The sequence below is a fragment of the Salvia hispanica genome, chromosome 4, assembly GCF_029641045.1.
Source record: "Salvia hispanica isolate PSC_SH4W2 chromosome 4, Shi_PSC_v1, whole genome shotgun sequence".
Taxonomy (NCBI): Eukaryota; Viridiplantae; Streptophyta; class Magnoliopsida; order Lamiales; family Lamiaceae; genus Salvia; species Salvia hispanica.
In genome coordinates, this window is record NC_142695.1 from 52,186,262 (window position 1) to 52,212,959 (window position 26,698).

The 26,698-nt window shown below is 36.9% G+C and overlaps 2 protein-coding genes and 3 pseudogenes across 2 annotated transcripts; 4 read left to right on the forward strand and 1 right to left on the reverse strand.

Annotated features, from left to right (window-relative positions):
- The first annotated feature begins 677 nt into the window (after positions 1 to 677).
- Positions 678 to 2,076, forward strand: LOC125196356 (8-hydroxyquercetin 8-O-methyltransferase-like). The gene is made up of 2 exons (XM_089056013.1): positions 678 to 1,433; positions 1,524 to 2,076. The coding sequence occupies exons 1-2, from the start codon at positions 747 to 749 to the stop codon at positions 1,827 to 1,829; spliced, it is 993 nt and encodes a 330-aa protein (XP_088912139.1). The 5' UTR covers positions 678 to 746; the 3' UTR covers positions 1,830 to 2,076.
- Positions 2,077 to 2,669: 593 nt separating this feature from the next.
- Positions 2,670 to 3,248, forward strand: LOC148929401 (8-hydroxyquercetin 8-O-methyltransferase pseudogene; annotated as a pseudogene).
- A 3,913-nt stretch (positions 3,249 to 7,161) lies between these two features.
- LOC148929402 (secreted RxLR effector protein 161 pseudogene) lies at positions 7,162 to 7,812 on the forward strand (annotated as a pseudogene).
- Positions 7,813 to 10,105: 2,293 nt separating this feature from the next.
- On the reverse strand, positions 10,106 to 21,304 carry LOC148929403 (uncharacterized; annotated as a pseudogene).
- Positions 21,305 to 22,521: 1,217 nt separating this feature from the next.
- On the forward strand, positions 22,522 to 23,860 carry LOC125192219 (8-hydroxyquercetin 8-O-methyltransferase-like). Its single transcript, XM_048089734.2, has 2 exons — positions 22,522 to 23,325; positions 23,402 to 23,860. The coding sequence occupies exons 1-2, from the start codon at positions 22,564 to 22,566 to the stop codon at positions 23,705 to 23,707; spliced, it is 1,068 nt and encodes a 355-aa protein (XP_047945691.1). The 5' UTR covers positions 22,522 to 22,563; the 3' UTR covers positions 23,708 to 23,860.
- The last annotated feature ends 2,838 nt before the right edge of the window (positions 23,861 to 26,698 follow it).

Genomic DNA, 26,698 nt, shown 5'->3' on the forward strand with positions numbered 1-26,698 from the left:
TCCTATTTTTATATATTAGTTTTATAATAAAATGTGAGTATAAATGAATTAGTGGAATATGTGGTCCACTACCAAATATGGTAAAAATGAAATGAGACAAATTTTGGAGGACGGACAGAAATGGAAAAATTGGACAAATTTTGGTGGACGGAGGTACTACTACGACACTAAATACTAATGGGCTATAGGTCTATTATTATTTTACTAAAAGCCCAATACGAACATACTGTTCATCTTCTTTCTTAGCAAACGGCAGATTCTGCAAACCGGTGCACCACGTCAGCGCCCCAAAAATCCGGTGATAACAGTGGTCAAGAACCAGCCAAGCCCCCGCTGGAGCGGTGGCTTGGCCTATGCTGGTTCCGCCACTGGACTCCATCATCCATTCCATTTTTTTAACTACTTTTTATTTATTTCATCACTTATACAAAAACTGGTGTCATGACCAATTAGCTTAATTCTATGTGACGGAGGTAGTAGTATAACTATTAGCTAGTATGGAGTATTGAATTTTTAGCTTGTATGGAAAACTCTAAATGGCCAAACCCTAAAACAGGCTACGAATAGTACTATAGCAACGTCGATTCTTTTTAACCTCACAAATTCTCATGTACGACTTAACTTAGTTACCTATAAATTGATAACACTTGAATTAATCAAATCAAGCCAGAAAGGCATCATCCTCCCAAGATCTTCTTGAAGCTCAAGCTCATGTATGGAATCACATTTTGAGCTACATAAACTCCATGGCTCTAAGATGTGCAGTTGAGCTACGCATACCTGACACCATCCACAAACACAGCAAACCAATTACACTTTCTCAACTGGCCGATGCCCTCTGCATCAACAAGGAAAAATCCCATGGCCTCTATCGCCTCATGCGCATTCTAGTCCACAACAAATTCTTCGACAAGGAAAGCATCTACGAGCAAGAGGATAGAGAAGAAGCATATTCTCTCACTAGAGCTTCACGTCTCTTGATAAGAGATGAACCACTGAGCCATGTGCCACTTGCACTTATGGAGACCGACTCAGTCTTCATTGAACCGTTCCAGCATATGGGTGAATGGCTGCGCAACGAATGTCCTTCGGCGTTCTTCACCAAAAATGGGATGGATCATTGGGAGTTTGCAGCCAAAGACGAGAAATGGAATCAAGGGTTTAATGAGGCCATGGCAGTTGATGCACGGTTTGTGAGCAGCATGCTTGTTAGAGAATGCAAGCATGTTTTTGAGGGTTTGAAGACGATGGTGGATGTCGCAGGAGGCACTGGGGAGGTGGCCAAGGCCGTGGCTGGCGCGTTTCCCGGGCTAAAATGTGTCGTGCTCGACCAGCCACATGTTGTTTCTGGCATGGAAGGCTCTGAGAATGTGAGTTTTGTTGGTGGAGACATGTTTGAGTCCATTCCTCCTGCTGATGCAGTTTTCCTCAAGGTATCAACTTTCCATCTTATTTCAATATTATTAATAGACACACTAGTCTTTTTGGATAAGCTGGTTCAAATTCCTTAATTATTGACATAGTGGATATTGCACGACTGGGGAGACGAAGATTGCACCAAAATATTGGGAAAATGCAAAGAAGCAATAACTCATAGCAAAATCAATAGTGGAAAGGTGATTATTGTGGATATGGTTGTGGATGAAGAGAAGCAAGCACATGAGGCAACTGAAACTCATCTGCTCATGGATATGCTCATGATGGCTAATTTTGGAGGAAAAGAAAGAACTGAGAAAGGATGGGCAAAGCTCTTTGCTACGGCTGGCTTCAAAAATTATAAAATCACTCCTACTTTGGGAGTGAGGTCTATAATTGAGGTGTTTCCATGATTGTTCGCCCCATCTTCTAAAATTATACAGTATATATAAAAAATAAATAAAATTACATCTCGACGACGAAGAGATTTCTCGAATATGGATGCAGCCCTTGGATGTGCCCAGCGCCAAGTAGGAAGGCCACACATTATCTCAAAGATTATGAGCATATACACTTTTATTACTTTGTCCTTCTTTCTCCAAAACTCTAGATTAAGTTCTAAGTATTTTTTAAACCCTAATTCTCCACCTCTTTTCTGAAGATCGACGTCCGTTATTTAGTGTAACGAATCAGAAACCCTAATCCATCAAACCTAAAAAGTGTAATCCGAGCAGTAATCCCTTGTTTTTGCTAGAACATGTTATAAATGATGCATGCAACAAATGAAATAAAACGATACCAATATTTAACATGGAAAAACCCAAGACAAAGAAAAAATTACGAGCACACGATAGCAGTCAATTTTCTGTAGATAGATTACATAATAAATTAGTTTACTCTGATTCAGTGGCGGACCTATTGAGGGACCTGGGGGACCCATGGAACCCCCAATTATTTTAAGAATGAGTATGTATTATCCATACTAATGATATTGCCAAACAATTCAATAATGTAGTTGGCTTCCTTCTCAGTTAGTAGCACTGATGGTTAGAGATTGATTCCCAGCAAACTCAACTCTGTTTTCACTGATCTCTTCCATTTTTTATTATGAAGCAGTACTATGTTTGCTTTTTTTTTTTTTTTTTTTTATCATACTCTTCCTTTATTTATTATGTTTGAGAGTTAAATTCACACTATGAGAGCAAACCTATCACACTTTCTCAACTGGCCGATGCCCTCTGCATCAACACCGCATGCGAATTCTAGTCCACTCCAAGTTCTTCGACAAGGTCATCATCTCCCACCCAGAGGAGCGAGAAGAAGCTTATTCTCTCACTAGAGCTTCCCGTCTCTTGATAGGAGACGAACCACTGAGCCTTGTGCCACTTGCACTTACCCTAACCGACCCGGCCTTCATTGGCCCGTTCCATCAAATGACTGAATGGTTTCGAGACGAATGTCCCTCTGCGTTTTTCACCACAAATGGGATGGATCATTGGGAGTTTGCAGCTAAAGATGAGAGATTGAATAAAGGGTTTAATGAGGCCATGGGTGCTGATGCACGCTTCATGGGCAGCATCCTTGTTCAAGACTGCAAGCATGTGTTTGAGGGTTTGAAGACGATGGTGGATGTCGCAGGCGGCATAGGGGAGGTTTCCAAGGCCGTGGCCGGGGCATTTTCAGGGTTAAAATGCGTCGTGCTAGACCTGCCACATGTCGTTGCTCGCATGGAAAGCTCGGAGAATGTGAGGTTTGTGAGTGTAGACATGTTTGAGTTCATCCCCCCTGCTGATGCAGTTCTCCTCAAGGTATTGTTAGATATTTTAGTGTAATTGGATTAACTTGAATGATCGGTTATTGTTATAATGATACATCATTTAAGTACGGAGGTGCGGAGTGTACGCTTATTTGAATTCGTTATAATATTAGGAGCGAAGCTCCTAGATAGAGGAACGGGGGTCCGGGGGCAGCGCCCCCGGGTAGCGGGGTCCAAGGGGCGGCAGCCCCTGGCGGGGTCCAAGGGGCAGAGCCCCTGGCTGGGGTCGAGCTGTATCGGAAATTCATCCGAAAATATAATCTCCGAAAATCGAAGGACTAAATTGCAATTTAGGAAACCTTTGAAATTTGGTTATTTTCGGTTTCATTTTCCAACAGTTGCAATGTTTCATTGCACTGTTTCATCTTCTTCTTCTACTGATCATTTTGTCTGGTTCATTATCATCGAAAAATACATACATATGATCTTCATATACTCTGAATTTTATCCGATCAAACATTTTGGTTGAACCCCGAAATTGATTTGATCTGAAAGTGATAAACACGACTTTCAGATATCCAGTTTTTGTTTCTCTGTTTTTATATCTCCCTAACAAAGATCAAATCAATATGTCGAACAAAGAAACGATGAAGGAAGGAGCGAAAGGTTTCGCAAAGTTAGATAAGTTTGCTGGCCAGGACTTTAGACGCTGGCAAAAGAAGATGCATTTCATGCTGACAAATCTCAAGGTGGTGTACGTTCTGAGTACTCTCATGCCCGAGGCTGTTGATAATGAAACTCTGGAACAGACGAGGAGGCGGATGAACGATGACTACATATGTCGTGGTCACATCTTAAACGGTATGTCTGATTCCCTCTTTGATGTGTATCAAAATATAGAGTCTGCTAAGGAATTGTGGGATTCTCTCGAAGCCAAGTATATGGCAGAAGATGCCTCTAGCAAGAAATTTCTTGTTGGTAACTTTATCAACTATAAAATGGTTGATTCGAGGCCTGTCATGGAACAATACAATGAATTGTTGAGGATATTGGGACAGTTTTCCCAATATGATATGAAAATGGATGAATCTATTTCTGTTTCTAGTATTATCGATAAATTGCCACCTTCTTGGAAGGATTTTAAAAATAATCTGAAACACAAGAAGGAGGAACTGAACTTGGTCGAACTTGGAAGTGATTTCCAAATTGAACAGTCCATACGTGATATGGAAAAGAGTTCTGGTGGTAATACTAAAAATGTGATCGGTTCTTCTGTGAACATGGTGGAAAAGGGTGAATCCTCAAAGGCTGGTAAAGAGAAACGTAAGTTTCAAGGGAAACGGAAGTTTCAAGGTTATAACAGTAAGGATGGGAATAAGAAGCCCAAACTGACTTGCTGGAAGTGTGGCAAATCCGGGCACTTCAAGAAGGATTGTATGTCTGGAAAGGGTGGAGGAAAAGGGAAAAACGAGGCTGGTCAAAATGGATCCAAGGATCCGGAAAAGCAATCAGGTTCGTCTTTTATACCTAATGATCATTCGGTTGAGAATTATTATGCATCAATAATCTCTGAAGCATTTTATGTGCAGGATGATGATATCTCATGGTGGATTGATTCGGGTGCAACATGTCATGTATGCAAGGATCGTCAATGGTTCAAGGACTTTAAACCAATTGAAGATAGATCTTCCTTGAAGATGGGCAATGTTGCAACTGAACCAATCAAAGGAATAGGATCTGTTAGCCTAGCATTTACCTCTGGAAATTCGTTATTGTTAGAAAATGTTATGTATGTACCTGGAATTCGTAAAAACTTAGTTTCTGGTATTGTATTGAATAGTTGTGGCTATAAACAAGTATTAGAAAGTGATAAATACATTCTGTCAAGGCATGGTAATTTTATTGGCTTTGGTTATCTTTGTGGCATGTTTAGGTTGAATCTAGATGTCTCTTTTGTGAATAATTCTGCTTGCATGACCTCTTCAAGTATTGGTAATCATGTTAGTAAATCAGAATTGTGGCATGCTAGACTTGGACATGTTCATTATAAGAGATTAAAACATATGTCGAAAATGAGTTTGATACCTGCTTTCGAGTTGAATAATGAAAGGTGTAAAACTTGCATGTTAACTAAAATAACTAGACAACCTTTCAATAAGAATGTAAATAAAGAAACTAAGGTATTAGAACTTATACATAGTGACTTGTGTGATTTTCATTCGACTCCATCACTTGGTAATAAAAAGTATGTAGTTACTTTTATTGATGATGCTACTAGATTTTGCCATGTCTATCTATGTCATTCAAAAGATGAAGCTCTTGATAAATTTAAAATATTTAAGGAAAGTGTAGAGCTTTATCATGGTGTGAAGATTAAAACTCTTCGCACTGATAGGGGAGGTGAGTATTATGATCCAGCGTATTTTGAATCGATTGGTATAGTACATCAAACGACTGCTCCATATACACCACAACAAAATGGTGTAGCTGAAAGAAAGAATAGAACGTTGAAAGAAATGATTAATTCAATGTTGTGTTATTCTGGCCTAAGTGAAGGATTTTGGGGTGAGGCTATGTTAACGACCTGTTATTTGTTGAATAGAGTTCCTAACAAAAGGAACAAGATTACCCCTTATGAACTTTGGCATAAGAAACCTCCAAAATTGAGTTATCTTAGAGTTTAGGGCTGTCGAGCAGTGGTAAGACTAACTGACCCTAAAATGAAAACCATAGGTCAAAGAGGCATAGATTGTGTGTTTCTGGGGTATTCAGAAAATTCTGTTTGTTATAGGTTCTATGTCTTAGAACCTAATGACTATGTATCTGTGCACTCTATTATTGAGTCAAGGGATGCTGATTTTGGCAATGAGGATAGATTCACGTCTATACCTAAACCTGGAGGCATGATTGCAAGGTCTAGTAACTCTGATGATGTTACTGGAAAGGTGATAGATTCACCACCTGAGGCTAGGAGAAGTAGTAGAGCAAGAAAAGCTAAGTCCTTTGGAAATGATTTCCAATTGTACTTACTTGAAGGATCAAGAAATGAAATTAATTTTCAATATCAGTATTGCTTTACTATTGGTGATGATCCAAGGACTTACAAAGAAGCTATGGCTTCAAGAGATTCCGCTTTTTGGAAAGAGGCAATCCAAGAGGAGATGGATTCTATAATCCAAAATGGTACTTGGATACTGACTGATTTACCACCTGGTTGTGAAGCTTTAAATAGCAAATGGATCTTCAAAACGAAGATGAAGGTGGATGGAAGCATAGACAAATATAAAGCCAGATTGGTTATCCAAGGCTTTAGGCAAAGGGAAGGAATTGATTATTTTGACACCTATGCTCCTGTTGCTAGGATTTCCACAATTAGATTATTGTTAGCACTTGCTGCTATACATAATCTTGTAATTCACCAAATGGATGTCAAAACTGCCTTCTTGAATGGTGAATTAAATGAAGAGATCTATATCAAACAACCAGAAGGCTTTGTCATGCCTGGTAATGAACATAAGGTTTGTAAGTTGGTAAAATCTCTTTATGGACTAAAGCAAGCCCCCAAACAATGGCATCAGAAGTTTGATGACGTAGTATTGTCTAATGGTTTTGTATTAAACCAAGCAGACAAGTGTGTATATAGCAAATTTGATGCTACCGGTAAAGGGGTTATCATTTGCCTATATGTGGATGACATGTTGATCTTCGGTACTGACCAAGATCAAGTTGATAAAACAAAGGCATTTTTGTCATCTAAGTTTGAGATGAAAGACATGGGGAAGGCTGATGTGATTCTTGGAATTAAGATCACACATGGAGAACAAGGAATTTCCATTTCTCAATCACATTATATTGAGAAGATTTTGGAAAAATTTAACTTAAAAGATTGTTCTCCAGTTAAGACTCCTTTTGATCATAGTGCAAAGCTCGTACCTAATAAAGGAGTTGTTGTGAATCAGCTTGAATATTCAAAGGCTATTGGATCACTAATGTATGCTATGATTAGTACCAGACCCGATATAGCCTTTGCAGTTGGAAAGTTGAGTCGATATACTCATAATCCAAGTTTAATCCATTGGCAAGCCATGAATCGAGTATTTAAGTACTTAAAAGGAACAATGGATTATAGGTTGTCTTATTCTGGATTTCCTTCTGTTCTTGAAGGTTATTCGGATGCAAGTTGGATCACCAATATGGAAGATCATTCTTCCACAAGTGGTTGGGTATTCCGTCTTGGAGGTGGTGCTATATGTTGGGCATCAAAGAAACAAACTTGTATAACAAATTCAACAATGGAATCGGAGTTTGTGGCATTAGCAGCAACAGGTAAAGAGGCTGAATGGCTAAGAAATTTGATATATGAGATTCCATTGTGGCCTAAACCGATATCACCTATATCTATCAGATGTGATAGTGCTGCTACCTTGGCTAAGGCATATAGTCAAGTGTATAATGGAAAGTCAAGACACTTAGGTGTTAGACATAGCATGATTCGTGAACTTATTTTGGATGGTGTGATATCTGTGGAGTTTGTAAGAACTCATGACAACTTAGCCGATCATTTAACCAAAGGGTTAAGTAGAGATCTTGTGTACAAATCGGCTATAGGGATGGGATTAAAGTCCACTACAAATCTCTGATATTAAGATACCCAATTCCCATTTAGTATGACACTAGATGCAGAATTCAATGTGGAAAACTTAATTTTGGAGATTGGAACACATTTGAAAATCGTCCCAAGGTATGTGTTCGGACCTACAAGTTAAGGAGGTTGAATATATAGATTCTTAATAGTTCTTTTGAAAAATTGCAAATGTAGGTGCAAGAATAAAGGAGCTACCTATATAAGCATGAAGTTTAGCCGCTTCAAGAAGCTGGGACTTGGTTTCGATATGTTTATGAAGGATAAGGACATAGGCTAGTAAAATATAGTGTCAAGATAGAACTATTCATATGTAAACTTTTATGTACATTATCTTCGTGTATTCAATGTGAGTTCCCAGGGTTCAATCCTTAGAGACACCCGGGGTATTCGAATATTTGGAATGTGTAATGTACTAATATGGAATTCAATCGTTACGATATTTCATTTATGCAAAAGTTTGATTGTTTGAGATGACTTGTTTTAGTTAATCAAGGATTGCACTAAAATAGGGGAGGATTGTTAGATATTTTAGTGTAATTGGATTAACTTGAATGATCGGTTATTATTATAATGATACATCATTTAAGTACGGAGGTGCGGAGTGCACACTTATTTGAATTCATTATAATATTAGGAGCGAAGCTCCTAGATAGATGAACGGGGGTCCGGGGGCAGCGCCCCCGGGTAGCGGGGTCCAAGGGGCGGCAGCCCCTGGCTGGGGTCCAAGGGGCAGAGCCCCTGGCGGGGTCCAAGGGGCAGAGCGCATGACAGCCCACAAAGAGATCGATATCGTCGCGAGGGGAGAAATCGCAGGGGTTCATGTAGGGACCCACCAGGATATCAATAACATCGTCACCAAATAGGCGGGTATGTGTTGGAGTTTGTATACTAAAAGATGCTTCGAGCGTACATGCCTTTGTACAGTCAGCTTGTGCATGTATACGAGAAACGCCACGTCCACTTGTTTACCTAATTATGAGAATAAATAATATAATATAATGGTTTATTATTGAAATATAATAAATAAGTCTAAGGCTTTTTACTAAGAAGGTCAAGTAGGGAAATTCGATGAATCTCCTCATGAGTTTTTCAGTAGGGGACTTGGCCAGATCTAGTAAGAAGAAAAACGTACTCACAACCTAGATAGGCTTTGGCTACCTATTGGTACGGTTGCGGTGTTTGTGATAATTCTCTCTTACCTAAGAAGAGATTAGTAACACCGGTGTGGTAAAGCACTGAAAGGATCTAATCCGAAATGTATTCTTTATTGCTATCTACTGAAAGAATATATTTCAGAAAGTTTAGTATTTTCTAGTCTATGATATTAATATCAATATTGTTTAATCAATCAAACGCCACTTTGACTTATCAATATGTGAGAGTTTGTACGTAACTCAAGTTCATGATATCTTGGGTGGTAGTAATTGAATAACATGAAGGTATTGGAATATTATTTCATAGAATTCGCGTGCCCAGTGTGGTATGATTAAATCCCTAAGGGGTGATCCCCAAAAGGAATGTGGATACCTGCCTTATCTGCTTAAGTGATAATTAAACTATTAAAACCACCAACAAGAAAATATGAAGTGATAATTACAACACGTTTGTATATGGCCTCTATAAAATTGGTCTTAGTGCGAAGTAGTGATCGGCCTGTCTTTACGGGAGGAACATTACCAGTTCGTAAGTATGGACTTCTCTAGATAAAGGTTATTAAAATCGTAAAATTAGTTTTTCAGTAATATCGCGACTGGTCTTTACCGGAGCAATATTGCTGCGAAATTTTAAGGATTGTATTTTAATAATGCTTAGAGGGAGCTATAGGAGGAGGTGCTTGTCCGGTTCGAACTTTCTTTAGAGGAGTTCACGCACAAGTAAAGAATCCTTAGTGCTTAATTTTATAGTTATACGCTTTAGCATTGTTAGTCAGCCATGCCATTCTTATGGTCTCTGGACTATCTGTCGACATTGTGGCCAGTAAAAATAATGGATTTCTTGCATGAATAAGACACGGCTTCCTAGTAGAAGAACGTTTGTGCTTGATTTTTGTGGATGTAAAATTAATGAATTGTTTTGTAGTTATTTGCAATTCTTTAAAATTTTACATGTTTATATTATTAGTATTTGTTCTCAGCTTGAACGAAAGATGATTGACACTTGGGATATTTATTATGTCATACTTAGTTCGAGGAAGCGTGACTCTGAATTGTTTAAGGAATGGAAAAGTAAGCTTGATGTTGATCGTTTGATCAATGACTTGAGGTTGATTCTCAGCAATAATCGTCCGACTACATACCATCTACAAAGAGAGGACAAGGAGTTTCGTGATCAGTGGCATACCGTGGAATGTCATCTCAAGGGCTTCCTTTTAGCCGGTGTTGGCAATGCCCTTGAGAGGTTTGACAAACCCAAAAGGCCGTTGGTCAACAAGCCCAAGTGGTTTGAAGTAAAGTCCTCTAGGGTAAGAGCTGATCGCGTTGTGGAGCATTTAAGGAGTGAGGTATTGGAAGAGGGCCATGATGTGGGCGAATACGTCCTAGTCATGCATGGCTATTTCCATGAACTTCTATTATCGGGGGGGAAAGTTGACCCAGAAACCCAGAAGATAATGATCCTTGACGGGCTTCCAGATAGCTTTAATGAAGTCAGAGATGAAATTTTGTTTAGTGACAAAATGTTTTCAATTCTGGAACTTTATAACAAGCTTGTGAATGCTCAAACTGAGATGAGAAAAAGGGGTGGACTTTTGAGATGACCATGTTCAAGTCAGAAGAGTTTATTTTTGCTTTTATGTTTACATTGTTGAATTTTAAGTATTGTTTGGTTTTGATATCATATGGATTATTGATATGGAATTTTATTCCTAGTTTATCAATTTTTTTTTTGGATTATCGATGTCATTTTATAATGCTTGCATTATTAGATAAATGAAGTTTTGATTATCCAATTATTTATGACATCAAATGTAACATGGTTAATATCAAAATGTTTACTTGTGACTAAATTTGTTGATTCAATTATTATGAAGTTTTCTTCTAGAAATATTGATTATTAAGTTTCTTTAATCCTTAAGTCTTTTGAACCATTATTTTGTTGATGAGTCAATAGAACATTAATGTTCGACATGGATTCAATACAAAATAAAATGATCTTATGATCGCGTTTGTTCAAATAAAGGTGTAAGAAAAATAATCACAATAATTGATTACAACACAAGTAAATTAAATTCAACTAGAAACAAGATAAGTATTTGTTATAAATACTAGAAGTTCTTGTATAGTAAATATAGTATGCACATTAAATTTGTTTTAATGTTCCAAGCCTAGAGTTGACTATTTGATTAGTTATTGTTTTATTTATTTTGTTGTGAAAGTGATAATTAAAATAGTGGGAGTTTTTCTTAAGAATGATTAAATTCTAAGTGTTTAATAAGAGCGTCATGGCTTGTTTTATTAAACTAGGGTGAATTTAACTCCAGACACTGTTTAAATTGTTTTAATAGCCTTAAAGAATATTGAGACTGGTATTTTTCTACTTTTAAAAGTGGGAGCTAAATTTTGTCTCATAGAATATTCATAAATGGAATTAAGGTAATGTTTGATAGAGTTAAAGGGGTTCACACCCTAGAATGAAAGAAGTGATGAATTGCACACTTTCTAAGACTCTAATAACATTAAAAGATATTTCCAAGTTAGCTATTAAAAAATTAGAATTACTTTTGGATTTCCAAAGAAAGTATTTCTAAAGATCACAAGAAATGGTTAAATAAATGAACTCTTGGAATTTATGACTATAAAACAAAGAATGCAATCATTCGGTTTTATTTTGTCATAAGGACTAATTTCCAATTAGTCATTGTGATGAGGTAATTATGTTCATATATAAATTTACATCACAAATTATATAGCAAGGATAATACCAAGTAAGATTGGTATTATATAATTAAAAGTTTTGGGAATCATATTCGACATGATTAAAACTTTATATATTGCTATAGGTATTCTACTTTAATTAGTAGAAATTCAGAAGGATCAAAATAATGGATTTTGATAGAGCAATATGTATAAGTGCACTTGAGAAAGGCACATAAAATTATTCCGCTGGATCAAAGGGCCTAGAAATATTTTGATCAAATAATCGTGCTCCTTAGCAAGAATTAAGGTTATAAATTACAAGTATATTTTCGTTTTATGTACTCTAGCAAACTATGTTGGTAGATTCTTTTAAAGAATTATAGTTTTGAGTACATAGTGGCCAAAGCCTGCTTTGAGTATAAGTGGGAGAAAATGTGTGTGAATGTGTAGCACAAGGCCAATAAAGTGGTAGGTATACTCGAAAGCATTCTTTGAGTATAAGTGGGAGATTGTTGGAGTTTGTATACTAAAATATGCTTCGAGCGTACATGCCTTTGTACAGTCAGCTTGTGCATGTATACGAGAAACGCCACGTCCACTTGTTTACCTAATTATGAGAATAAATAATATAATATAATGGTTTATTATTGAAATATAATAAACAAGTCTAAGGCTTTTTACTAAGAAGGTCAAGTAGGGAAATTCGATGAATCTCCTCATGAGTTTTCCAGTAGGGGACTTGGCCAGATCTAGTAAGAAGAAAAACGCACTCACAACCTAGATAGGCTTTGGCTACCTATTGGTACGGTTGCGGTGTTTGTGATAATTCTCTCTTACCTAAGAAGAGATTAGTTACACCGGTGTGGTAAAGCACTGAAAGGATCTAATCCGAAATGTATTCTTTATTGCTTCTACTGAAAGAATATATTTCAGAAAGTTTAGTATTTTCTAGTCTATGATATTAATATCAATATTGTTTATTCAATCAAACGCCACTTTGACTTATCAATATGTGAGAGTTTGTACGTAACTCAAGTTCATGATATCTTGGGTTGTAGTAATTGAATAACATGAAGGTATTGGAATATTATTTCATAGAATTCGCGTGCCCAGTGTGGTATGATTAAATCCCTAAGGGGTGATCCCCAAGAGGTGTTTGAAAAAGGAATTTATTATTCAGAAAACTGCGCAGTTGGAATTTATTCCACGAATAATAAATAAAGTTTCAAACTAGAAAAACTCTTTGGAGAATTAATTTAATTCTAGTCACATAGCAGGCAAAAGAATTAAATTGACAGATCAAGATAATCTTAAACGCGGGAAATATTATAATATAAAATGGACCCAAGTTATTTGTAATTTGGTGATTTAAGTGGGAGTGCAATATTATTCTTTAGTGGAACAAAATAATATTCCATTGATAATATATTAAATCATGGGTCATTTGATTTAATTAGTTAATTATCTAATGGGTGAGCCCAACACTTAAGTCATTCCATGGATCCCCTTACTAGCCCAATAAGGTCCACTATAAATAATGAATGAAATGGAAACCCTAGCACACAATCCAAGACAACACAAAATCCTAACCCTAGGAGGAAAATCGGTGCCTCCTTCTCCTCTCTCACTTGGTCTCGATTTTCATGCCTAGCACGTGGGAGAATTAGGGTTTTGATTATTGTTCTTGATCTATCCTAATTCATAGGATTAGATCTAGACGATTTGGTGTTTGTATTGGGTTTCCCTAGATCCATTCAAAGTTATTTAATTGTAAATATAAGATCCGCCCACATGGATGGAGAATCAAGGACAAGGGAATAGTACGGAAGATTCGTGGTCGATAAACCAAGGATCTTCGGGTGGTGCAGCTAGCAACGTCAATCCAATGATGGATTATGAGGTAACAATCGAATCTACATCGAATATGCATGATTATGTGTTTATTTGATGTTATATCTATAGATCTATGTTTATTGCATGAAATTGGAGTCGAATGCATAATCATTTAAATAGATCCGTTAAGGACCTGTTTGTTTTCCGTGTCTTCCGCTGCGGTAGTCCCAACACATCTTTCCTAGCAAAATACCAAACAGTACGAATACAATCATCATGAATCCGAATACTAGGATAGCCATGAACTCATGCTGTTTCTTGATCAAGCCACAAACAATGCACACTGAATCCGGTGTAGACTCTTTCATGAAGTGGTGTTCAATTTCGGGTGTAGTTTCTTTGATGTAATGATGTTCAACCTCGGATGTATGTGTAGAAGTGGCAGTTGAGATAAAAGGATTGTCTTCTTTCCCATGCAGATCAATATCAACGTACTCGTCACACCATATGAATGATCGGGTGTGATTGTTACCCAATGGGCATTTGTAGTAGTAGCGTCCAAGGCTGTTCGCATTTTTGCTGGCACGCCGAACCTCCATCTTACCCTCGCCATAGAAGCACATCGGGATCATATCCATTTTCGCCGGTTCACGCTACTGAAAAGTAAACGAAACAAATCTTCAACAACCGACTTCGCTGAAATCAAACATACACTTACAAAAGCAAACAATGTTCCGATGTCCATTATCCAAATACAAGAACGGAGCAATAAATACAAAAATCAACAATAGGCATTGGGTTAAATTGTTGATCATCTATTCAACCACATTTCCTCAGCTATGTCATGGCATTTTTGGTTCTACTCGTTAGATGGCTCAACAGATTCCACAAAATACGCGGGACCATTATCACCATTGTTGGGCGGGCCTAAATCTGCATTGTCAAGTTCTGATTCGATTGGATCTATTGCCATTTCACGGCTTATGAAGTTATGCAAGAGAAAGCATGCTATTATCAACTAGATTTGCATCTTAATTGGACAAAAGGATGCACTTCAGAGGATCTCCATCGCATCTTTAAAACGGAAAACGGCCTCTCAATGACATTTCTTGCTTTTGTGTATCGCATATTGAACATCTCGATGGCATTCTGAGGTGTGTCAGTTCCGGTGTCCCATTCCTTGAGATGATATCGTACGCCTCTGAATGGTGTCAAGAAGCCCTCACTATTTGCGTAGCCATTATCACACAAGTAATAACAACATGTTTACCAAACATAGCCATGTATGAGGATTCGGTTGGGAAGAACAAAAGATATAACACACAGTGCACTGGTCATGTGTGGCACACATCACCTTTTGGAACCTTCAACCCATTAACCCGACTCACAGCATCCCTCAGCACACGGGAGTCCCCAGCAGATCCCTCCCATCCAGGTAATGCATACACAAATTGCAAGTTCTGATCACAAGCCGCGAGAGTGTTGGTAGATATTTGGCCTTTCCTAGAACGAAACCGCGGTTTATCATCAGTACTCACAATCACATTAATGTGTGTACCATCCAAGGCACCTAGAAACCCCTGCACAATTAGACAACCTGCTTAGATTATCTGTAAATATACATAACAAAATAATACAATTCAAACCATGTACCTTAAACCATTTCCACCGATTGTCAGTGCAATCACCCATAACTGGATTTGGCTTCTCCAGCAGCACTTCATGCAGGCTCAATACAGCAGCTAGCACTTTGTGCACATACCTTGAAATTGTGGCTCCAGATCTCCAGAATTCAAACCCAGCCTTACGATTTTTTTGTGGTGCGCTAGGACACCAACGAAAATGGCAACCTGTTCCTCCACTCCCAGAGATTTACCCACACGTAACCCACCCCTCTCTTTTGAAGGCAACATAAACGGCCGAAGGTGTTACGGTCCATTCGCATATTAGCAATGCAATTCGCATCAGTTAAGTGAAGAAGACGGTCAATGTGTTCCAATTGTTTTGGAGTCCTAGCAATGACACTATAACTTCTCACCCATTCAAGAAATCTACGGCGAGAACGAGCGCTCATGTACTTTTGAATTAGTATGGTTGTTTGTGTGCGGTAATTGGTGAGTATGTCCTCGAGAAGCATATAAATCCGTGTGTAATTTAAACTATTACCCGGCATCTGATGATGTAGACCAAAAAATGTAAAAAATATGAACAAAAAACAACAGCACCACAAATTGAACGCCCAAATTAACCACCACAACTCCAAAAACAGACGAAAACACACAAAGAGTATTCTCACAAAATCAACCAACAAGCACATACACGGTGTACAACTTTGAAGTATATTTTTGAACACACGCACCTTCGACAGAACTCCTTAGCTCGCCTGCCAATGTTGCAATTGAATTCGACCTTCGATTATGTGACGCCGACAATGGAGAAATGTTGCCCTAATGATTCTACCAGAGCTAATAGAGGTGGAATGAGGGGCAAAATAATGATTGTCACTCCAATTCTTGACACGGTCGCCAGTGCATCTCCAAATCTTTTCAAATTTGCAAGATTTAGATGCCGCCCAATTAGTGTGAACAGTTTGGGCCGACCCCTAATTAGCGGCCCAAAAGAAACGAAAACATGTAAATCAAACAGTCATATTCGGCCTATCTCTTGCAAGATTTGGGCAAAAAACATAAAGTGAACACGCCCTAAAGTTAAGAGATCACTTTAAATATTTTAAAATTCAAGGATTAAAAAATTGCAAATTCCAAAATTTAGGGGCGTTTTATGTAATTCACGCTTAAATATATATGTGGATTGTTAAAATATTTTTATGTAATTCACAGAATTTAATATTGATGTTACATCCAACTTACTTTTTATAGTGTAGGCAGGGTTTAGGCATTCTTCGAAAAACAGATGTTACATCCAACTTACTTATTTACATCACAAATTATATAGCAAGGATAGTACCAAGTAAGATTGGTATTATATAATTAAAAGTTTTGGGAATCATATTCGACATGATTAAAACTTTATATATTGCTATAGGTATTCTACTTTAATCAGTAGAAATTCAGAAGGATCAAAATAATGGATTTTGATAGAGAAATATGTATAAGTGCACTTGAGAAAGGCACATAAAATTATTCCACTGGATCAAAGGGCCTAGAAATATTTTGATCAAATAATCGTGCTCCTTAGCAAGAATTAAGGTTATAAATTACAAGTATATTTTCGTTTCATGTACTCTAGAAAACTATGTTCATAGATTCTTTTAAAGAATTATAGTTTTGAGTACATAGTGGCCAAAGCCTGCTTTGAGTATAAGTGGGAGAAAATGTGTGTGAATGTGTAGCACAAGGCCAATAAAGCGGTAGGTATACTCGAAAGCATTCTTTGAGTATAAGTGGGAGATTGTTGGAGTTTGTATAATAAAAGATGCTTCGAGCGTACATGCCTTTGTACAGTCAGCTTGAGCATGTATACGAGAAACGCCACGTCCACTTGTTTACCTAATTATGAGAATGAATAATATAAAATAATATAATATAATGGTTTATTATTGAAATATAATAAACAAGTCTGAGGCTTTTTACTAAGAAGGTCAAGTAGGGAAATTCGATGAATCTCCTCATCAGTTTTCCAGTAGGGGACTTGGCCAGATCCAGTAAGAAGAAAAACGTACTCACAACCTAGATAGGCTTTGGCTACCTATTGGTACGGTTGCAGTGTTTGTGATAATCCTCTCTTACCTAAGAAGAGATTAGTTACACCGGTGTGGTAAAGCGCTGAAATGATCTAATCCTAAATGTATTCTTTATTGCTATCTACTGAAAGAATATATTTCAGAAAGTTTAGTATTTTATAGTCTATGATATTAATATCAATATTGTTTATTCAATCAAACGCCACTTTGACTTATCAATATGTGAGAGTTTGTACGTAACTCAAGTTCATGATATCTTGGGTGGTAGTAATTGAATAACATGAAGGTATTGGAATATTATTTCATAGAATTCGCGTGCCCAGTGTGGTATGACTAAATTCCTAAAGGGGCGATCCCCAAGAGGTGTTTGGAAAAGGAATTTATTATTCAGAAAACTGCGCAGTTGGAATTTATTCCACGAATAATAAATAAAGTTTCAAACTAGAAAAACTCTTTGGAGAATTAATTTAATTCTAGTCACATAGCAGACAAAAGAATTAAATTGACGGATCAAGATAATCTTAAACGCGGGAAATATTATAAAATAAAATGGACCCAAGTTATTTGTAATTTGGTGATTTAAGTGGGAGTGTAATATTATTCTTTAGTGGAACAAAATAATATTCCATTGATAATATATTAAATCATGGGTCATTTGATTTAATTAGTAATTTATCTAATGGGTGAGCCCAACACTTAAGTCATTCCATGGATCTCCATCCTAGCCCAACAAGTCTATTATAAATAGTGATGAGATGTGGAAACCCTAGCACATCACACAAGCACTACACACATCACAAACCCTAACCCTAGCCGCCATAATCGGCGCTCGCTCTCTCCCTTCTTGCCTCGGTTTTTGTGCCTTTGCACGAGGGAGATTAGGGTTTTGGTTTTTGTTCTTGTTCTATCCTAATTCATAGGACTAGATCAAGACAATTTCGTGTTTGTGTTGATTTTCCCTAGATCTCTTCAAGACTATTATTGATTGTTCAAGATCCGCCCACACGGATGAATAACCAAGGACAAGGGAATAGGTTGGAAGACTCATGGTCGATAAACCAAGGATCTTCGGGTGGTGCAGCTAGCAACGTCAATCTGATGTCGGATTATGAGGTAACAATCGAATCTACATCGAATATACATGATTATGTGTTTATTTGATGTTATATCTATAGATCTATGTTTATTGCATTAAATTGGAGTCGAATGCATAATCACCTAAATAGATCCGTTAAGGACCTGTTTGTTTTCCGTGTCTTTCGCTGCGGTAGTCCCAACAATTGGTATCAGAGCCAATTTTTAGGCTCTGATTATGTATTTGATTAATTGAATTTTTCGAAAATTGTAGTGTAAGAACTTGGGATTTTTGAAAATAATGCAATATGTGTTGGATCTATGTTTTTCTTGATTTTCTTTTCGGATTTATGATATGATGTTCTAGATCGATGAAAGAATATTATGGATCTATTCAAGTTTTTCACAAAAATATTCTAGATCTATGATGAACATCATTGGATCTATATATTCTAAGTAATATATACTAGATTATATGTTTGTAATTACATATATGTATGTGTTTAAGTGAATATATGCTTTTGAATCAAGAAATAAAGTGGTCCATGATTGAATACTTGGATCGATGAAAGAATATTATGAATCTCGAATTTTATTTGAGTTTTTCACAAGAATATTCTAGATCTAAGCAAGTATTCATAGATCTATAGTTTTATGTTCTTAATATGCTAGAACAATTTAAATTGCTAAAAGCTAGATGTTTAAATGTGCATATTTGTGTGAACATAAAAGATTGTTACTCCCTCCGTCCCATTAAAGATGACCCATTTTCCTTTTTCATCTGTCCCAACCAAGGACCCATTACTTAAAATGGAAACACTTTATCTCTACTTTATTTCCTCTCTCCTACTTTACTCTCTCCACTCAACGCACAAACTAAAGTTGCATAAAACCCCATGCCGCCCAAGGAAGGGGTCATCTTCCTTGGGACGGAGGGAGTACAAAGTAAGAAACGATTAATTAAGATTTAAGATCGCGGTCAAGCGAAGCGACCGCGATGAATCAAGTTGATTTAAATTAAAAATGAACAAAGGAACACAAGGGTTAAACCCTAGGTGTGTTCGAATACCGGGCTGCCTTCATCGGGGATCGCTGATCCAGATCTGGTGGGAAAAGCCGGTGGCGACTTCGGCTGGTCGGAGGTGTCAGCGGGCAGCAGCTCCGGCAGCGACTCATCGTCTTCGGACGGCAGCACCGGGCAGCGGCTGCACAACCATGTGACGGCAGCAGCGTTGTCCTCGGGCGGCGGCGGATGAGCTGTCCTCGTCGGACAGCAGCTATCATCTCGCCGGGCAGCAGCTTCACAGCCGCTGGACAGCAACGTCCAGCAGCGGCGTCGTCTTCGGGCGGCGGCGGAGGAGCTGTCCTTGACGAACAGCAGCGGCGTCGTCGACGAACAGCAGCTCTGAAGGACAGCGGCAGCCCTGACTTCGGTTAGGGCAACAGCCGCGGTGTTCTAGGCAACGGAGCAGCAGAGACGGCGGCAGTCAGCGGGCGGCGGCTGCTCCAGTGGGAGCGGCAGAGCGCTGCTGTGGGAGCAGCGCCGGCAGCCGCAAGAGGCGGCGGAGGTCAGACGCGGCAGCAGCAGCTGCTGCGAGGCCCAGTGGCGGCCTACACCCTAATTAGGGTTTTGGTCGCGTCGTCTCGTCTTCGTTTTTTGTTTTCGTGTTTTCATTTCTTAAGGCACAAGTTATTTATAATTGTGGTTTAAAATCCTAAACCTAGAATAATTAAATATCTTGTGGGAATTAGAATGATTTTGCAATTAAGTCAAGATTCTAATTTAAAAGAGAATAATTGTCTTCTTTAAATATTGTAGTCAAATAATTGATTTAATTGTTAATTAGTTGATTTTGGTGGATTGTTTCCATCTAGATAATATCATGATAATTAGCATAAGGAAATTCAATATTTGTTTGAACTAATTTTTGGCTTTTTCATAATTGGATGGAATTTTTAAAGAATATTCTCACTATATGCTTTCATGTTTTATTTTAAGGTTTAATTGAAATAGTCTTTATTTTATTTGGTGTGTTGTGGAATTATTTCCAAGATATATACCTAAGGAAAAGACATGAATTTTTCAATTATTTTAAACCTTCTAAATTTTTGAAAATTACATGTATAATAATTGGATGGATTTTAATTGGAATCCTATTCCTAGTTTGAATTTTGTCTTTAATATGATGTAGGTGAATTTTATTTCATCTAGATAGCATCGGTTTAATTAAAGAAGTGAAAAATTCATTTGGCATTAACATGCTACTTAAATCCTAAATTATTAAAGTGTTAAATGATTAATTGGATTTTAATTGGAATTCAATTCCTAGTTTAATTTGAATTTTATCTTTAATTTTGATGAAGGTGAATTTGTTTCATCTAGATAACATCAAATGTATTTAAAGGTATGAAAATTCATAGAGCATTTATTTTGTTATTAAAATCCTTAATTATTTATTTAAGTTGAATTTTGTCTTTAATTTTGATGAAGGTGAATTTTATTTCATCTAGAAAACATCATTTTGAATTAAAGATGTAATAAGATTCTTCTTGTCATGTGATTTTATGAAAGCTATGAGAAATTTAGTTCTCAAATTTAATTGGTGTGTTTTAAATGGATTTAGTCTTAATTGGATAAATGCGGATTTATATATCCAAGTAGGCATTTTAAATTGAGACTAGCTAATCTTTTATGATATACACCTAGACATTAATTTTAGGATAAAGATGGATTAATTCTATCTAAGTAAATCCTAATAGTATTAAAAGGTAATTCTAATAATCAAGATACGTTATGTGCATATCTCACTCATATTCAACTTCTATCTCCATCCAAAAAAAAGTTCTAAAATAGTTTTGATTTTCCATTTTAGCTCATCCATAAAAGTTGGTGTAACTTTTTTTTATCAAATGTCTCATTTTCCATCTATAATACTTCGCCACTTTTTTCTCTCTATCTCTCTTATTAGACCAAGTTTGCATTAAAACCCGCATCATACACAAACCCGTATCTCTCCAACCATCTTATTAACTCTACTTCCTTCGGTCCTCATTAAATGTCCAATATTTGACCGGTGCAGGTTTCAAGAAATACTTTCTTTATGAAAAATATGATTGAAAAAAATAGTGAAATATGGAGCTCACTTTCACATAGTATTAATTTTATAACAGAAAGAGCCTCGTTAAAACCTCTCAAATTAGCCAAAATAAAGATCCACGTGTTGGAAAAAGAGTAATTGGCACGATTTTTCTGCTGAAATTTTGTGCCTGTCTCGATCGAATCATGTGAGCCTTTTTTAGCCAGAATAGTTTCGTATTTGAGTCTGTAAATAGGATTTAGAAATAGGGTTTTGTAACTTCAGGCCCAATATAACTCACTAAATGATGCCCATTAGTTGAATACGGGTAAATGGCATAAAACGATATGTTTATTTTTAAAATTTTCAATTATTTTTAACTAAGTATATATATGACCTAATTTTATGGGTGGAGAGAAGTAAGAAGTCATCTGACTATATACGTAAAATTGAAAATATGTGAGGACAATTTATAGTTTATACAATAAACTTCAAAAATATTCCATCAATTTTCAATTGTGAGTGATGAATATACAAATTTAAGATCAAAATTCATGCAAAAATATAAAAGACCTAATTTGCTACAAATTTAATACTCCCTCCGTTTCACTATAGTTGAGTCATTTTACCATTTCGGGAAGTTTCTTCATAGTTGAGGCATTTCCTTATGTAGTAACTTTTTCCTCTTTCTTACTTTACCCTCTCTTACTTTATTCTTTCTACTTTATTCACTTTATACTTTATTCTCTCTACATTTTCCTCTCCCTTACTTTTTTATCTATTTATTTAAGCCTAACATTACTTTATAAAACTCTATGCCGAAAAGTTTCGTCTCTACTATTGTGAAACGGAGGGAGTAATTGAGTTTGAAATGAATAGTCGTTCAAAAGACGATGAGCCTAGCTAGCATTAATTTCCCGCCGCCGCTCTTTCATAGATTGACATTTATTCAACATAACTACTCTCATAGTCATAGCAGCGGTGGCGTAGCTGAAGTCTGTGTTATTTTTCTGTGAATTTGAGTAGATGCCTCAGAAGTCAGACCTATTAACCCTAATAATTGAAGCAAGCTTTATAAAGAAATTACCTAAAACCCTAAATCAATAATGTTTATAGTTATGTAGCAACACGAATCTTATCTATAAAAGGGACAATAATGATACCAAAAATGAATCGAATCAAATCAAACATTAAATCAAGCAAGAATGGCAACATCCTCCCAAGATCTTCTTGAAGCTCAAGCTCATGTTTGGAACCACATTGGCAGCTACATAAACTCCATGGCATTAAGATCTGCGGTTGAGCTACGCATACCCGACGTCATCCACAAACACGGCAAACCTATCACACTTTCTCAACTGGCCGATGCCCTCTGCATCAACACCGCAAAAACCAATGGCCTCTATCGCCTCATGCGAATTCTAGTCCACTCCAAGTTCTTCGACAAGGTCATCATCTCCCACCAAGAGGAGCGAGAAGAAGCTTATTCTCTCACTAGAGCTTCCCGTCTCTTGATACGAGACGAACCACTGAGCCTTGTGCCACTTGCACTTACCCTCACCGACCCGGCCTTCATTGGCCCGTTCCATCAAATGACTGAATGGTTTCGAGACGAATGTCCCTCTGCGTTCTTCACCACAAATGGGATGGATCATTGGGAGTTTGCAGCCAAAGATGAGAGATTGAATAAAGGGTTTAATGAGGCCATGGCTGCTGATGCACGCTTCATGGGCAGCATCCTTGTTCAAGACTGCAAGCATGTGTTTAAGGGTTTGAAGACGATGGTGGATGTCGCAGGCGGCACAGGAGAGGTGTCCAAGGCCGTGGCCGGGGCATTTTCAGGGTTAAAATGCATCGTGCTAGACCTGCCACATGTCGTTGCTCGCATGGAAGGCTCGGAGAATGTGAGGTTTGTGAGTGGAGACATGTTTGAGTTCATCCCCCCTGCTGATGCAGTTCTCCTCAAGGTATCAACTTTCCGATCTTAAAAAATAGACTAGTCTTTTCGGATGAGTTTCAAATCCATTAATTTGTGATTGACAGTGGATAATGCACAACTGGATGGACGAAGATTGCATCAAAATACTGAGAAAATGCAAGGAAGCAATAGCTGAGAGCAAAATAAATGGTAAAAAGGTGATTATTGTGGACATGGTTGTGGATGAGGAGAAGCAAGCTCATGAGTTGACTGAAACTCATCTGCTCATGGACGTGCTCATGTTAGCTCATTATCCAGGAAAAGAAAGAACTGAGAGAGAATGGGCAAAGCTCTTTGCTGTAGCTGGCTTCAAAAATTATAAAATCACTTCTACTTTAGGAGTGAACTCTATAATTGAGGTGTTTCCATGATGATTGTACACCTTATCGTCTAAAATTATATGTATACATAAATAAAATCACTCTACTGTACTCCAATATTGTTTAGTTGTGTTCGAATTTTCACCATCCTTGTACTATACAAAATCATTAGTTTATAATAATTTGAAGTTGGTATTGAATTTAGCAACTTAGTTTTAGAAGACAATATTAATTCTGGAGCAATATAATTTCATGAATTCTCGACGTATAAAATTATTGCCAACTAAAAAGGTATTAAAGGAAAATGTCATCTAAATCTAATAACACATCGAAATACATAATAGTTCAGAATTTTACAAAAAATAATCTTCACAATTTATATAAAAAATTTCGTAGAAGTAAATTCATTTCAGCAACTGTGTGTCTCGGTACCGTATTTTAACCGTCTCATCCCTTCACTATTCCGGGCCTCACTGCACTTTTTACCTCATCTCGTAACTTAAGAGACAACACCTGCATCCATCCATCTCTTAATCATCTCATCCCTTAACTATTCATTCAATTTCATCTTTTATTTTTATTTCCAACTAATTCAATTAATAAAAACACACTTTATTAAATAAAAAAAAATTATAATTTAAAATCCTAAAAAATAATAAAGACATAATTTAAAATAGTAGAAATTAAAAACTACACCCTTAAATTATAAAAATTTTAAAAAAAAGTTAAAAAAAATGGCAGAAAAAAATGATAATTTTTTTTATTATTCAGATTTAAAAAATAAAAATAAAAATAGCAAAAAATTGACGTCCGCCCGTCCGCCGCGCGCCAGCGCTAGCCATGTGGCGCGTGGCGAGCTGTCTCGCCAACCGATCACTCTGCCCTGAGCTAAGTGATGAGACGGAGCACCCGCAGCGGCGTCTTGCCGGGACGAGACCGAGACCACAGCAAGACACCGCTGATGATGCCTAAAAATTCACAATTTTACAATGAATATTCTTTTCAAGCTATGAAGCTTTTGGTTAAAAATAAAGCAATATATGACGTTATAATTAATAATACAAGCTGGACAAGAGATTACTGGACCAGTGGTCAGTAATCTAAACAGAAGCATAATTAATTGACAAACCACTCACCTTTGCCGCAGCTGGTTGGGTTGGGGCAGGGAGTGAAGAGCGTGGGGTCGGCGGCCGACGCAAGAATATTCCCAGTGGTTTTTCGAGGTCGATGGTGTGCATGAAAACTTTCGGATTTCGCGCTAGCCTTACTACTATATCAATATATAAAGGTGGAATACAAATTCTAACTTTTTACCTATTTCGTATTCATTTGTTAAATATATTATTTTGGTCAAATGCCTTGCGAAATGCTTTGAATCCATAATTTCCTACGCTGCCTGCTGCCCGACGGAAGGTCTCCGCGCACAGCCAGAACGTATATCTGATCTGTAGCCGTTGCCCAACGGGTTGGAACCCTCGCACAGCCAGATCCTTATCTCCGCCGACCCTCACGGGCGCCGCATTATCTTTATATTGTTATTGTCCGTTTTATCGGATCGTTAGGGAATTAGGTCCTTAACAATGTCTCATTTACTTTTTACTATTCTCTCTGCTCCATAATAGTAGAGTCATTTTTTTCATTTGGGGGGTTCTACATTTCCTTCTTAATTTAGTATAAAGTAGAAACACATTTTTCCACTCTTATTTTATTATTTCTACTTTTTCATCTCTCCTACTTTATTCATTACATACTTTTTTCTTAATCTTTATACTGGAAAAAAATATCTTCTCATACAAATTCTACTAACTTTGTACCTATTTCGTCTTCATTTCTTAAAAGCTTGCTCGAGTCAAACGGGGATAGATATCCACGCACTACTTTCTTCATTAATTATCCACTCTTTAAATCCTCTCAAAGTTGAAAAGTTGAAGCTTAAGTAAAAACAGAAAGAAGCTAATTAAATCATTAAAACCTCTCAAGGTAGCCAATGCAAAGATCCTCGAGTAGCAAAAAATAGTAATTGTCTATGATAAATGCATTTTCATGTTGTAGAAAAGATCCATCAAGTTCACTAATTAGAGAATCCGCAACGCCAGTCTCAACCGAGCTCGGGACTCGGTATCATCCTTGCGAAGAGGGCCGGGGCAGAGGCAGTTTTTTACCGCACGCTTTTTCTATTGAAATTTTGTGCTTGTCTCGGATCTGATGAGCATTTTTTAATTAGTCCATAATCGTTTGGTATTTGAGGCTGTAAATTGGATTTGAAAGGAAGAAATTGGAATAACGGATTTGTAACTACGAGGCTCAATATAACTCACTAAACTACGGCCCACCCATTAGTTGAATACGGGCTAAATATTGGCACATATCGATATGTTTTAAATTAATGATATGACTAATACGGATTAAAATTTAATTTTAGTTAACTGAATTTAATTCTGAATTATTAAAAGCTAAGTATATATATTGGCTATTATTAGATGAGAAGTATGAAGACTTGTGAATACGAACTTAGCATTGGACGTCACGTCTGACTATATATCTATAATTGAAAACATGTCAGGACTCAGGACAATTTATAATTTATACAAATGAGCTTCAAAAGTATTCCATATATTTTCAATTTCGATTGTGATGAATATACAAAATTAAGATCCAAATTCATGCAAAATATATAAAGGTCTAGTTTGCTACAAATTTTGAAATTGAGTTTGTAATGAAATACTAGTTCAAAATATTAAACGATGAGCTCAGCATTAATTTCCCGCCGTCGCTCTTTCATAGATTGACATTTATTTCTACCCAACTCTTTACTAACTCTCACATATGGTAAGTTTAGTAGACCACCAACAAACATAGATGTATATAGCGGCGGCGGTGTAGCTAATATTAGTGTTCATTTTCAATGAATTTGTTTAAAATTACAGTAAATGCTTCAGAACGATTAACCCTAATATTTGAAGCTTTAAGAAAATTACACAACCCTAGTCATAGATATCCAAAACTATAAATGTCCGTATCCTAAATCAAGCTATGGATATT